The sequence below is a fragment of the Propithecus coquereli genome, unplaced genomic scaffold, assembly GCF_000956105.1.
Source record: "Propithecus coquereli isolate 6110/MARCELLA unplaced genomic scaffold, Pcoq_1.0 Scaffold153, whole genome shotgun sequence".
Classification (NCBI taxonomy): Eukaryota; Metazoa; Chordata; class Mammalia; order Primates; family Indriidae; genus Propithecus; species Propithecus coquereli.
The window spans coordinates 5,107,532-5,121,140 of record NW_012139747.1 but is presented as its reverse complement, the minus strand read 5'-3'; the positions used below and the strand labels follow the sequence as shown (position 1 = coordinate 5,121,140).

Genomic DNA, 13,609 nt, shown 5'->3' with positions numbered 1-13,609 from the left:
AGATTCTTTACTCTATATCCTAAAAAATTTGAGGTGGTCCAGTTCCTCACTCTCTCTCAAGCCTTATCTGTACACTGCTCTCCCTTGTTTCTGCTGTCACCGCCCCATGGCTGTCTTCCAATCACTCATCACTACCCTCCTCCTCTTCATCATAGTCATCATCACTTTTTCTTGCCACAGGACCTTTACACATGCCACTCTCCCCACTTCATCCCCAGAGCTTGTCTTAACCACTGCCTTCCTTCAGGTTATCCTTCCCTGAGTTCCACTATAATAAGCCCCTTCTTTTTTCTCTTTGAGCCCTGGGCACGGTTCTTCCCCTTCATTTGCAGCTTTGTATATTTATTTGTGTTATTATTTGATTATTTACCTCTCTGACTTTTTTGTAAGCCCTGTAGGGACAAGGCATATCTCCTTCTCAATTCTGCATCCCCAGAGCGTATCATAGCGACTATCATACAGCAAGTTTCATTAAGTATTTGCTGGATGAATGAACAAACAATGCTTCATGTAAAAATGAAGCAAAGTTTTAAATTTAGTCGGTTTGTTGAATAAAGGTGTACAGTAGAGGAAAGGAAAGGAAACCAGCCTTACAGGAAACCCTTTCACCTACCAGACAGTTGAGTAACATTATTTAGATGGAAACAGTGCATTGTCATGGACAATTTTGCTTTCTTTTTTAACTCCTTTAAGGGCTTTTTATGTGTATTTCATGCAAATAACATGGGTGGCAAGATTATTTTCAATGATTTTATACCATCTGAAATATGTCTCTGAAACACTATTCTATTTTTCCTTTAACATATTTTAGCAATTTTCAACTTGCATGGCTGGGCATTTGATTAACAGGAAAAAAAAAAAAAGGAATTGGAGATTCCTTTAATTAACACCTGGGATGCAATTGCCTTATTAATCTCTAATGTAATTTTAACAGCATTAAATATACATATATCTTAGACATGGCTGCTTAACTTTTGACTCTATGCAGCACACAGCTCTGAGACCTAGTTGTAAAAGGCATGGGAAACACCTTTTTTTTATTATGGTAATGGTGCCTTTCCATAATTGGAAAAAATACAAATGCTATTTTATATGAGGAGGATAAGCAAATTGTAGAGTGGATGATAATCTCCACTGCTGCCCTTCTTAGTCTCCTAAAATTCTCTTCCTTTTCATAGTGACTCCATTTCTGCTGAATAATGACATCCACTAAAACCAACCCTTCAGTTCCTCCCTGTGGTTACGATTTAAACCAGTTTGGTTTTAACCATATTGCATTTGAAACTCTCTTGAGATAACCAAGGTAATACATTGAATAGACAGGTGGATATGCTGGCCAAAAGTTCCAGAATAGATATCTGGGGTTATGATATTACCTACAGGGTCCAGGTGTAGATGTTACCCAAGCGAGAGGCTGGTGACTATGGCCAACCAGAGGTCACACACCCTGTCTGAAGGAGGCAGCCATCAGCAGCCCCGGGAATTTTGCCAACAAAGATTTTTGTGGCAACAAAGATTTGCTGATACTGTATCTTACAATTTTTGAAGAGATGCTAGAAAGAAAACTAGACTTTTATGTGAAATATCCAAATTTTTAACTCTTGCCAACTAAAAATTTTGTTTTCTAGACATTGAACAAAACACAAAAAATATATCTACGGGCCGGATCTTTTTCCTGGCCACCAGTTTGTGACCTCTGGTCAAAACTCTTTGTCCCGGCTCTCTAGGTCTTCGCAATGTGTTTTGCCTGTACTGATCCAGGATTCATTCTTGCTGCTGTTTCAGACATTCTGTATTTTGGGTAGACTTGAATTTCTCCTTTGTCCCAAACATAGCAGGCCATTGACCTGTCTATAGCTTAGCTTCTCCCTGCAGTTACCCCAAGTGGACCACCTCCTCTTGCCTTCAGGTTATCCAGTGAGATCCAGCTTAGGTCCTTGGTGCAAAAGCCTGCCCCCAGCTACTACAGCCCTGACTCAGCACTTAGATGCTAAACACTTAATCACACATGTGGTCCTTCGTGGTTGACTTCCAGTGTATGTGTCTTGTCTTCACACGTAAGTCGTTTTCCAGGCAAAGACTCAACCTGGGAGTCTGTCCTGAGGCACTATAGACTCACACGTGGATGGGACTATATAGGATAGTGAATCTCTTTGGCGACATCGCTTCTCTTACATGCCTTGGGTGACAAGGAGCTCACTGCCCTTCATGCACCCATGCTGGCTTTGGACAGCTCTGGCCTCAGAATGTGTGTGTTTGCTTAATCAAGCAGAAACTAGCCTCCCGCTGTGACGTTGTTATCCCTGAGCATCTGAGCATTTCTCTTGAATTCTTTTGCCTCCTGGAGTTGTTTTCTGAATAAGGAGGACTCTAGTCAACAAAAAGCAGCCTTTCTTGTGCCTCTAATGTGGCCATCTAAATTTTAACAGGGCTTTGATGAGAAGCAGTGTTTTTACTTGTGTATAGACCATACATGTACACAATTTCTTTCCTGTCAAATTCTGAGGGAGATTTTAGTAATAGTTACTGATACTCTGCCATTTTCACCTTGTTTTCTTTTGAAATAACTTTTATCCGCATTAATAAATGTTTCCTAAATCTGTGACCATATGCTTTGCTTGACATTATGTCTCTTTGGAGAACGAGTTTCTTTTTTCTTCCAAACAATCAAGACTCTAATTATCTGTCTATTGGGTTTTAAATCTCATAGTATGTCGTAATACTTAGATTCATCACTTCTGCCTAGGATATTATGAGTATTGTGAGACTCAGAAGTATTCACAGATTTAAAATTGGCTTAAGTAAGCGGACTTTTAAGCCTAAAGCTTTCCCTTATTGTTTTATAAGACACTGGAAATTACATTTCAATCACAGAATTCCATGTTATGATGTTGCCAGCTGACCAAACTGCTTACTGAAAATTCATTACTGTTTTTATATGTTCTCAGGTGCTGTGATACTCTTGGGAAGAACCAATATGTTTCGCTTTAACCATCCAAAGGAAGCCGCCAAGCTCAGGGAGAAGAGGAAGGTGAGTGTGACATCTCTATGACATCTCTAGGAGGGAATCTCCGATGGGGCTGGGGGTGGGTGGGGGTGTCCTCTCTGGTTCCAACAGGTTGGACTTTCTGGAGTACAGAACCACTTGAAAAGTAGTTCTGTAGCCTGGGTTGATTCTAGAGAGTTTGATTCTCAGCAGATGACACGCTGAGGATATAGGAGAGTGAGCAAGTAAAGGCCAGAGCAGGCAAGGAGAAACTGCTCCTTCTAGATCCTTCTCTTCAGCCTTCTACCCCTCCCACAAAGGAATTGGGCATCATTTCACATTAAGTGGAAAGTGACTTTTACTTATCAGCATCTATCTTAGGAATTAATCCAATGCTGAAATCATATTCATCCAAAATCAGCCACAGTATCATATTCATCCAAAATCAGCCACAGTAAAATGTGATTTTTCCTTGCGGTGTGAAGGATAGCAGGGTTAGTTTAGGACAATTAGGGGAGATGTCGGCTTGGTTGGAAGGGAACAGCTAGAGGGCACTTTAAGTGCTGAGTGGAGAAGGTGGGCTGAGGACCAGAGAAGGAAGGGAGGAACTGAGAGGGAAAGAAAATCTGTCCACAGACATCGCGGCGGGTCCTTAGACTGATGAAGATAATAAAGACGACAGCTAACATATCTAGAAGCTGCGAAAGGTGCTAAACGTCTACATATATTCTGCCACTTTGTGCAGCAGCTGTTACTGCCCCCATGTTACAGACAATCAAGATGAGAAGCAGACTGAGAGAGCCTCTCCCTAATTTGTTCTGTAGCCAACAAGCGGGGAGCTGGGGCTGCAGCAGGGACTTGCATACCAGAGACATTCGCCCTTGACCACTGAGCCACACAGCCTCTCATCTAGGCCTCCTTGTGTAAAGGCCGCCCGAGGTTGCCAGTGCCTTAGATGGGAAAGAACGAGAAAGCTGCAAACCCCAGCCTTCTCCAGGGCCGCTGGCTCCAGCCAGTGAAGCCTCTTATCTGTTTCAGCCCAGGGTCTCCCTAGAGGGTCCTTTTTGGTCCACAGTTTCAGAGGAACAGAGAGAAGAAAACATGTTTGCCAGTAGCTTTCCATGGAAGCAAAATAGGTCAAGCTTTTATTTTTTGGTCTCCCTTTACCTCTCCCGCCTTCATCTTTATCACTCAGTAAGTGAGTGAGTGCTGCTGATAACAGGAGAATGACAAAATGTCGTGACCCCTTTCCTGGACTTTAACTGGCCAGGGAGACCAACTGCACTGTGGAATTCCTGGTGAATATCTCCAGTCCTAGAATGCCAGGACCCTGCTGTGCTTAGCTGAGGGTTTGGGTTTTCTCAGATCAGTTAATTGTTCCGCATGTTAATTAGGAGTGTGTGCACCTCATTGTCTCTGACACATTGGAAGCAATGAGCCCAGAGTAGTGGCCCTCTCTGTCTGCCAAGGTAACCACTGTGCCCTGTGTTTGCTCTTAGAGCGGCCTTCTGTCCTCCTTCAGCCTGTCCATGACCGACCTCTCCAAGTCCTGTGAGAACCTGTCCGCGGTCATGCTATACAACCCCGGGTGAGTGAACGGCCGCGTCTCCTTCCCTGCGATGATAACTGTTGTGGCATTTATTGTGCCAACTCCATTAGAGTCACTAGATAAAAATAAAACTTCTGCAACTGCGCCTCTCATCAAATCAGCCATAGTCATTTTCCAAGTTCCTTTCCAGCCCTTGCTCTATATGTGCATAATTTTGCTTAGTTATAATCACAACATAAATGGGATTCTGTTTTCTGATTTTTTTGCCTAACAGCATCATAAGCATCGGTGAGGGTTGTTACAAGGCCCATTATCATTTTCATAACTGTCTAATATTTTAGAGTCGGCACTTTGATTGCTCAGTGCACAGTCACTTACTTTGGCTTACGCACTTTTATCGCCTTTTATAAATTATTAACAGAGGCAGCCTTGATGCTTAGGGCATCCAGTAGCCCAGGAAATTATCGTCACCACTTCCTATCCCTGCGGGACCACTGAGAGCGCAAACGAGAGCGTTTTAAATGGACGTAGGGGCTGGGAGACCTTGGGCGGTCAGCTTAACTGCTCAAGTCCTTAGTGGCTTCATCAGTAACCTGACGGTGGCAGTGAAAATGCCTAAAACAGGGAACTGGATGAAAGGACCTGAGGGGTTCTTTCCAGTTTTGTGTGAGGTTTCGTAATTTTATCTTTACTACCAGGAGAACCTCATATAAAATAATGGAGGTAAATCTAACAGCGAAATAAGTGAGATAAAACTAACGAGAACAACATCTTCTAGAACTGTCGTTTATTTAGTAGTTACTGTACACCAGGCACTGTGCTAAGCACCTTGAATTCATGATCTTTTAATTCTCACTACAGCCCTATTCCCATTTTACATGTGGGGAAATGTATATGCATTTGCTGACCCCTGTATCGTAGTTAGAGCTGCGGTGTGTGTCTGGGCCTGTCTGATGCCAGCACCCGTCTTTGACTCTGTTACTTCCCGCCTTACTCCAGCTGGGGGCCAGTTCATACCTGAGGTCAGTTCCATTACTTGTCCCCCTGCCCACCCCGCCACCCTGACTCAGCATTTCTCGCAAACACTAAGCCATGTGCTCAAAGGCATTCAGTCCTTCAGCTCAAGTCAGCACTGTGGTTTGTGGAAAGCAGATACCTTACAACAGTTTCTTCACCATCATAGGAGGGACCTTTGAGCACATTTCTGGATTCCTCATTTTATAGGCCAGCAAGCTGAAGCCCAGATCCAACACCGTGCTTGAGCTAGGAAAAAAAAGCCAGTTAGTGCAGCCCCATGGCTGCAGGCTCCAGGGCCCCTCCCTCCTTCCAGGACTTCTGGAAGCACAAGCAGTTTCCTCCCTTGTGTCAGCCTTTGTCTTTACCATTCAGCTTTTCCATCTTGTTACATGCTTACGAAGGAAGGTTGTGCTCACTAAATAATTCTGTCTTGAAATAAGCCATATCCATATGACTCCTGAAATGGGAGAACACTCTGAGAGCAACTAAATGATCAGTCCTTTGGAAGGCAGGCTTTGCTGTAGGTCTTTAATTCCTTAAAGTAGTTTTAGGAGCTGCCTTTTATGGTGACTGAGATTGAATCATTCATATGTTTACTTTAAGCTTAATGTAATACTAGGGGTCTTTAGTGTTAATTTCAGTTTAAATAGTGTGATTCCCGTCTGTTAAATATCACTTGTCTAATTAAATTGTTCTGTGACACGAAGACTCCTTGCTTGGATTTGTCTCCTGGCTCAGGACCCAGTTAACCCTGGAATCCAGGTACCACCTTCATCGTCCTCGGCAGCGGTGATGCCTTTTAATTTGAATCCATTTGGAAATGTAATGTGGCTATTTAATGCCTTTGAAATCCAAAAAGCAATTTATACTCAGCCTTTCCTCTGAAATACAGGTTCACTAACCATGGGCCCCTCTTTTTCTTGCATTTACACATGGGATGGAAGCCCTTCCTTTTTCTCCACGAAACATAGGAGAACATGTAGTTCCCTTAAAAGTAATGCCATTTTTTGTTGTTTGTTTTTAAGTTCAAACAGTTTTTCTCAGTATTTATAAAATGCAGGTCAAAGTGTGCCAGTCATCATCCTCAGAACTTTTTATTTGACTTTCCATGGTGTGAAAAATAAAGTTCCAACCCTGTGCCGCGTCACTCAGGCTCTCCACCGTCTGTGCCCGTCTCTCAGTGTGTCCTTGAACGAGTCCTGGGCTCCAGCCATCTCAGGTGTTGTTTTCGCTGCTCAGTCCCGCCTGGACTAGCCCGTGCCTTTGGGGCTTCTCCTTTGCTAGTTCCAGAGCCCGAGGTGCAGTTTTGCTTCTCTGCTTTTCTACCTACTCATCCTCCACGGCATAGTACAAACAATCTCTCCCTCTGGAAGCTGTTCCCAACTTTCCTCCCCATAATCAGAAATGTCCCTTCTTTGCCGTACAATGCTCCATTTCTGTGTTCCTTTTTTGTAATGTACATCCATCTGTCAACAAATCCTTTCTGAGCACCTCGCGCGAATCAGGAGGGATTCTAGGACAGGGGCACAGTTGCCACTAATACTGACAAGGTCAGTTCACTCATTGGAAGAGAGAAGCAGTCAACAGCTAATTTAAAAATGAATCCAGAAAGTGGAAATGAAGTGAAATCCAAGTCTTGGTAGCATTCGTGGAGTGGTCAGGAGTCCCCTTCCTGAGGAGGGGACGTTTGGTGTAAGACTTGAGCAGAGAGAAGATGACACTCATGAAACAGAAAGGGGGAGAATGGAGAGCATTCGGGGGGCAAAGGGGGTAAGTGCAGTGGCTTCTGAATGAGAAGCGGGAAGAGGCCCAGAGTCTATGGGATATAGGAAGCAAGAGAAGAGTGGCACAAGATGAGATTGGGGACAGTTGAGAGCCAGATAATACAGGGCCTTGCAGGCTACTGGAAGGAGTTTGGCTATTTGCTAGGAGAACTGGCAAACCACCAGAATGAGAGCAGAAACGTAATCTGAAGATGCACTTACTACAAATATTAGAATGTTTGTCATTTGGAGAATGTGCCAGAGAAGCAGGAGACCATTTAGAAAGCTGTTTCCTTAGTCATATAGATGTGAAATATAGTGGTGGCTTGGAACTGGCTGTTAGCCATAGAGATGAATCAAGTGGAATCAAGTGGATCGTGGGTGATTCCCTGGTTTCAGGTTTAAACAGTGGGGCAGATGGTACACCTTTTCCTGATATGGGTGAGACAGGGAGGACAGGCTTGGGTGGCGTTGGGTAAGGATTTTGCTTGTATGCGTGTTTATCCTATTAGAGTGGAACCTTTCTGAGGTCAGGGGCCTTGTTTTATTTTTTTCTGTATCTCAAAGTGTCATTCACATAACACGCTTAATAAAAATTTAGCAAACAAGGATGAAATTTTAGTAAGACACATGAGACCCTTTGGAAAAGATCTTTTGATTAATTTCTCTGGGCATGAATGTTCCAAATATTGGAGCAAGATATATATTATGCAGAGGAATGTGCCTTTGTGGTATAGGTCAATTTCCCAATGACACTAGAGCTATTTGAATAATCTTAAGATCACGTTCAGGATCCTTGAGCAAAAGGTGGAAAGAGGGCCTCGTGATGAAATGGAGAATAGGCCCAGACAGTCAGAGAATGTGAGTGAGAAGCAAAGTGTTTTAGACTGAACTACAGTTGGTTGAGTAGATGGTTCTGGATGCATTTGATACCACCATTATGCATCCCGTTCACCTGGCTTCAGTTAACAGGCACATTTTGTCTCTGCTCCCCCTGCAGTACTTATTGGTATAAATTCAAGTAAAAAATTACTTAATACTTCATCACACCTTCTCTCTCCCTGGCTCTCAACTCCCCTTGACTTGCCACCTGCTATAGGGAATGATGATCCTGAATTTTAGGTCCCTGAAGGGTGGGTAGGTCTTCAGTTGGCATTCTTTCCATGGTAACCACTTGTAAGTGTACAGTTCAATTGCGTTAAGTGCATCAACATTGTTGTGCAATCTCCAGAACACGTGTCATTTTGCACAACTGAAACTCTGTATTCATTAAATGGTAGCTTCCCATTCCCTCCTCCTTCCAACTCCTGACAAGCAACGTTCTACTTTTTGTCTCCATGAATTTGACTTCGTTAGGTACCTCATCTAAGTAGAATCATATAGTGCTTGTCCTTTTGTGAGTGGCTTATTTCATTTAGCTTAGTGTCTTTAATTAAGGTTCATCCACTTTGGAGCATATGTCAGAATTTCCTTCCTTTTTATCACCAAATAATATTCCATTGTATGTGTCATATATACCACATTTTGTTTATCCATTCATCTGCTGATGGACACTTGGGTTGTTTCTACCTTTTGGCTATTGTGAACAGTGCTTCTATGAACATGGGTGTACAAATATTTGTCTGAGTCCCTGATTTCAGTGTTTTGGGGCATACCCAGAAGTGGAATTTCTGGATCATACAATAGTTCTATTTTTAATTTTTCAGGAAACTGCCGTGCTGTTTTCCATAGCAGCTGCACCGTTCCACATTCCCACCAATAGGGCACAAGGGTCCCAATTTCTCCACACCCTCACCAACACTTGTGATTTTCTGTTTTTCGATAGTAATATCGTAATGGGTATGAGGTAGTATCTTATTGTGCTTTTTTTTTTTCACTTTTTTTCCCTCTGTTTTCTCAAGAATGTCCAATTTTGGAAAACAGCATTTGGAAATATAGAAATAAAGAATATCTCAAAATTCAGTTCCCCCGATAAGTATAGTAAATAGATGATGAATGTAGATCTGACATGGACATATCCCGATGATTACATGACCTCTCTCAGGTTCTGCTAAGTTCAGTTCAACCAGCTCATTCGCATGTTTCTCAAAACCCAATGAGTGGTAGGAGTCCAAGGAGCGTTTATAGCCAAGGAGCAGCTGATCATCTTGCACTGAGAGGGATTGCTCTGATGGCAGAGCATTGGGAACCTGGAGAAGCTATATATGAGGGCGCTACAGGTGAGGGCTCGAGCTGAGGCAGTGGTGGCAGAAACCCAGAAGGCGGCTGAGCTTTGGAGATAATCAGGGCAGGAACTCTTGAGACCTGGATGATTAATTGGAGGTGGGATGTCAAGAAAGGAAAGATGTCGACTCCCAATTTCTGGCTTAAATAACTGGTTGGGTGGTGCATGCCACCAGCTGAAAGAGAAATATGGGAGGGGGAGGAGCAGGTTGTCAAGAGGCAAGGAGGATAATGAATACAACCTTGAAAAACTGGGCCCCAGCCTTGAGCTTTCTCCTGTGAGTGACTGTGCTTTTCAGTACTCTGTCAGCAATCAGACGTCCCCTGGGAGAAGCTGGGGTTTGTGTGGCCTGTCAAAAGCACTGTTCCTCAGCTTGCAGGATGAAGGCAGATCCCCCTGTTGAATAAAACAGATGTTCACGGCTCTTCCACTTTTACCTCATTCATTCAGCTGGTGCTTGAGGGCCCATCACTTGTCCAGCCCCGTGCTAGGGCTTGAGTGATGAAGACAGACTGGGACTCAGTCACCTCGGAGCATGATTCAGTGAACAAAGAAGACACTTGTAAAGCCTTTCAGAAATCAGGACAGCGGTAGCACTGTCTTAGCACATGACAAACTTGGATTCTTTTGGGGGGTCTTTAAATTAGGGAAAGCGTGTAGTTCCACCCAAACCCATGCTCCACAGTGCACTGCATCTCGTTGTAAGTCATCTTCTAGGGCACCCATGTGGTCACAGGGTCCTGTGAGCAGTGTCGTAGCTTCAGCAGGTGACCAAGCCCTAGAAAGGAGCGGAGGGTGGAATCCCTTACCCCATGTTTGCCTTGTCACCTGTCTAGCACCAGTTTTAACAAGCAGAAATTAAAGGGCATTGATGGTACCTCCTGATCAGACAGACTTGTTTCAGAACTTTCTTCTGCTGCTCTTAATACTTTCCCTCTCACACGGAGTAGCTGCCGGCCTTCTTAATTATTCCATAATGCATAGTAGGTGCTTATTATGTTAGCTTCTCGGCCCCCCACAAAAGGCCCACGCACAGCCCTCCTTGCCTTCTCCTCCTTTGTGTTAAACCCTCGTGCCCACGTCTGTCTAACGATGCGACTATTTCTGAGTTTCTACAGCTTCTTTCCCTTCTAGCCCTGAGTCCTGGGCACCAGCCTGCCTTCTGTCAGGTGATGGCAATCATCGCCCACTCTAACCCTCTGGGATTCTTTTCTTTCCAAGATGACTTAACATAGAGACTCCGTCTTCCCAGGCCTCTGCCCCTTGCTGTCCCCACCCATACCCCAGCAAGCCTGTGGGGCCTCTTCCCTCTGAGGATTTTGCTGCCCATCACTATGGAAGAACATATAGGAGAGATTTTTTTCTTTAAATGACCAAAGTGGTCAATATGTGAGAAACAGCAAATACTGCAGAGTTCTGCCTGTCATGGCCCTGACAGTGATTCCTGACTTCCTCTATGAGATGGCAGAAGGGAGACTTATGGAACTGCCCTGGAGTCCTGTCCCAGCCTTGGACCTGAAGGTGGAGCTCACCACACCTCCTTAGCCCTTCAGGGTGACCCTTTCTTCCTCCAAGACCCTCTCCTCTTCCCAGCATCTAGTGTGGCCCCTCAGAACCCTTAGAAGGTGACTTCCAGCTCCAACCTGATCACCCATGACTTGGTCCTGCAACATTATCTTCAGTCACTTTCCGCCTTGAACTTTATAAATCTTTTGGTTTAAGTGAATAATGCCTCTTTCTAGGCCTCTAGGCCTCTAGGATCTGTAAAACTGTCTGTAAAACCTTCCTGCTCTTCATTCCTTGGCCAGTCATCATCTTCTGAGTGTAAGAATTGTGTCCTTAGGAAGCTTTCTGTGCATCTCCAGTTTGAGCCAAATGCTCCCTCTTTATCCTCTGGCAGGCATTTTGTGCATGCTTGTATCATAGCTTTTTTCAAACTCATTTAATTGATGCTTGGGTTTAATTGATGTAGATTTCTTGAGGGCAGGGACCATGCCTTACTCATCTTTAATCTCCAGAAGCTCGCACATAGTGGGCGCTTCACTAATGTTCACTGATCTGTAGGTTTTGGCCAGCAGATGTGCTCTCAGCACAAAGGATGTGTCTGCTCATAGGTGTCCAGGTGCCTTGGGCTTCAAATGGGCCATTTTCACTTTTTAGTACCTTCACATTACCTGGCCCCTGTCTTTGTGAGTCGCTCATCCACACAGATTATACTTCCCACATGTTTGGTGGCGTTCTTAACTATTGCAAATTAACATACCTCTTGGTTTCTTTGGTATTGTGTAGCTGTGAGTATGTGTTTTTCAATAGACTAAAAAATTATTGCGTAGTACTCAATTTTTCCCAGAGCAAAGCTTTCTGAAAGAATTATGGCTGGTTTGCAAATTATTGTATCCGGTAAGATCCAACTTATCTTCAGAGCAACCTGATTTTTCTCTGTGTTCAGCAAGCAACTTCTTAATTTTTCAAATAGTCCATGTCTAAAAACAAACAAACAAAACCCATGCTCTGAATTATAGTTCAATTTGGAGTTTTACAAGTGAAATCCTTGCTACCCAAGAACATTATATCAGCCCAACTGGGTGCATAAAGTTAGAACATAGTTTTGGAACTTACTGCTGGCCCACACCTCAAGCTCCCTGGAAACTGTGTTTTGTACACACACATGCGTGATACTTAGTGCCAGAGAATTTTTGGAAGAGGCAAAGCAGCCTGGTGACTTCCTTTGGGAGTTAACTCCACTTTGGAGAAGTGCCCAGCCAGGGTCTTTGCCAGGAGATAATTTCCCTGCAGGGGAAACATTCCTCCTCAGCTGGCACAGAGTCCTTAAGAAGAAACCAAGCCGACTGCTCGGCGTTCTCTGCCTTGTTCTGAGACTGCAAACAGGCAGCTAATTTGGCAGGACGTGGAAGCTTTCACAGCTTCTTGAAGGTGCTCAAAGCAAAATTAGATAACTTCCAAGCTCATTTCAGTCTTGAAAATGCAGGAATTTTTCACTGGCGCATTAGCCTCCTCTGAGCACTAACCAGCGGTGAGCCCATTTAAATGGATGTGTTTGAATCATTAAATTCTGAAGAGGAGAAGCACCTAGGTTTCAAACCCAGTTAGACCCAAAAAGATCAGAAGTCAAGATCAACCCTGCACTTGGGGGGGCACCTGAGGAGTGTCATCTGGGCAGCGTAGTGGTCTGAGAAGGGCTTAAGTTTGCATCAGAGCAGCACTGAGCCTGCGGCCAGGAAAGGCCCCGGCTCTGAGGATGGCCTGACGTCATCGCCCATCAGGACAAGAAGCCAGTTGAGCTATACTTTAGTTCTTTATTTTAATGTGTTTGTCATGGGAAATTTAGATATCACAAACAAGCAAAAAAAGAAATTACTGCAGAGTTAACATGTTGCTAAATATTCTAGCCTATAGCTCTTGTCTACTATCTGTCTTTCTTTCTCTGTATGTGTGTGTGTGTGTGTAGATACACATTTCTATATATATACATTTATATTTTACATCTTTTACCAAGATGGGTTCATACTGGACTTAAAAGAGTTTGTTGCATTTAGTATTTCTTTTCCTCTCAAACATTTGTGTACATTATTCTCATGTCCATATAATATTCCAATGTATGGATATTCCGTATCTTATTTAACTTAAATTCTACTGGTATGCATTTTGTTGTCTAGTTTTCGACCATCACAAGGTATTGGGATGAAGAGATTTGTAGCTAAATCTTTGTGGTTTTCCATGGTTACTCCCTTCCCTCCCTCCCTTCTCTCCTTTTCCTCCCTCCCTTCCTCATTCCTTTTCTCCCTTCACTAAACTAGGAGGTTAAATATGTCACATTAGGGAGAAGGAAAACATCCATAACAGGGTCACATCCTTCATTGTAGATGACTGTAAGCCTCCAGGAAACAGACACAAAATCTAGTTTGTTGTTCACGCGATGCACAGCATAGTACCTGGAACTTAATAGACATCTAATAAATGTGAATCAAGAGGAATTCACTTTTCCTGCTTTCTTCATAGCAATGTAGAAGGGGCTTCAGAAATAGAATCTGCTCATAGCTAGAGATATT

General features: G+C 43.6%; 1 protein-coding gene across 1 annotated transcript in view; it reads left to right on the top strand.

The window, feature by feature from the left end:
• KIF16B (kinesin family member 16B) overlaps window positions 1-13,609 on the top strand; it is a 244,576-nt gene that overhangs the window by 113,496 nt on the left and 117,471 nt on the right. The window contains exons 14-15 of the mRNA XM_012640496.1: window positions 2,949-3,031; window positions 4,486-4,574. Coding sequence (XP_012495950.1) covers window positions 2,949-3,031; window positions 4,486-4,574 — 172 coding nt within the window. The remainder of the gene's footprint in view (window positions 1-2,948; window positions 3,032-4,485; window positions 4,575-13,609) is intronic.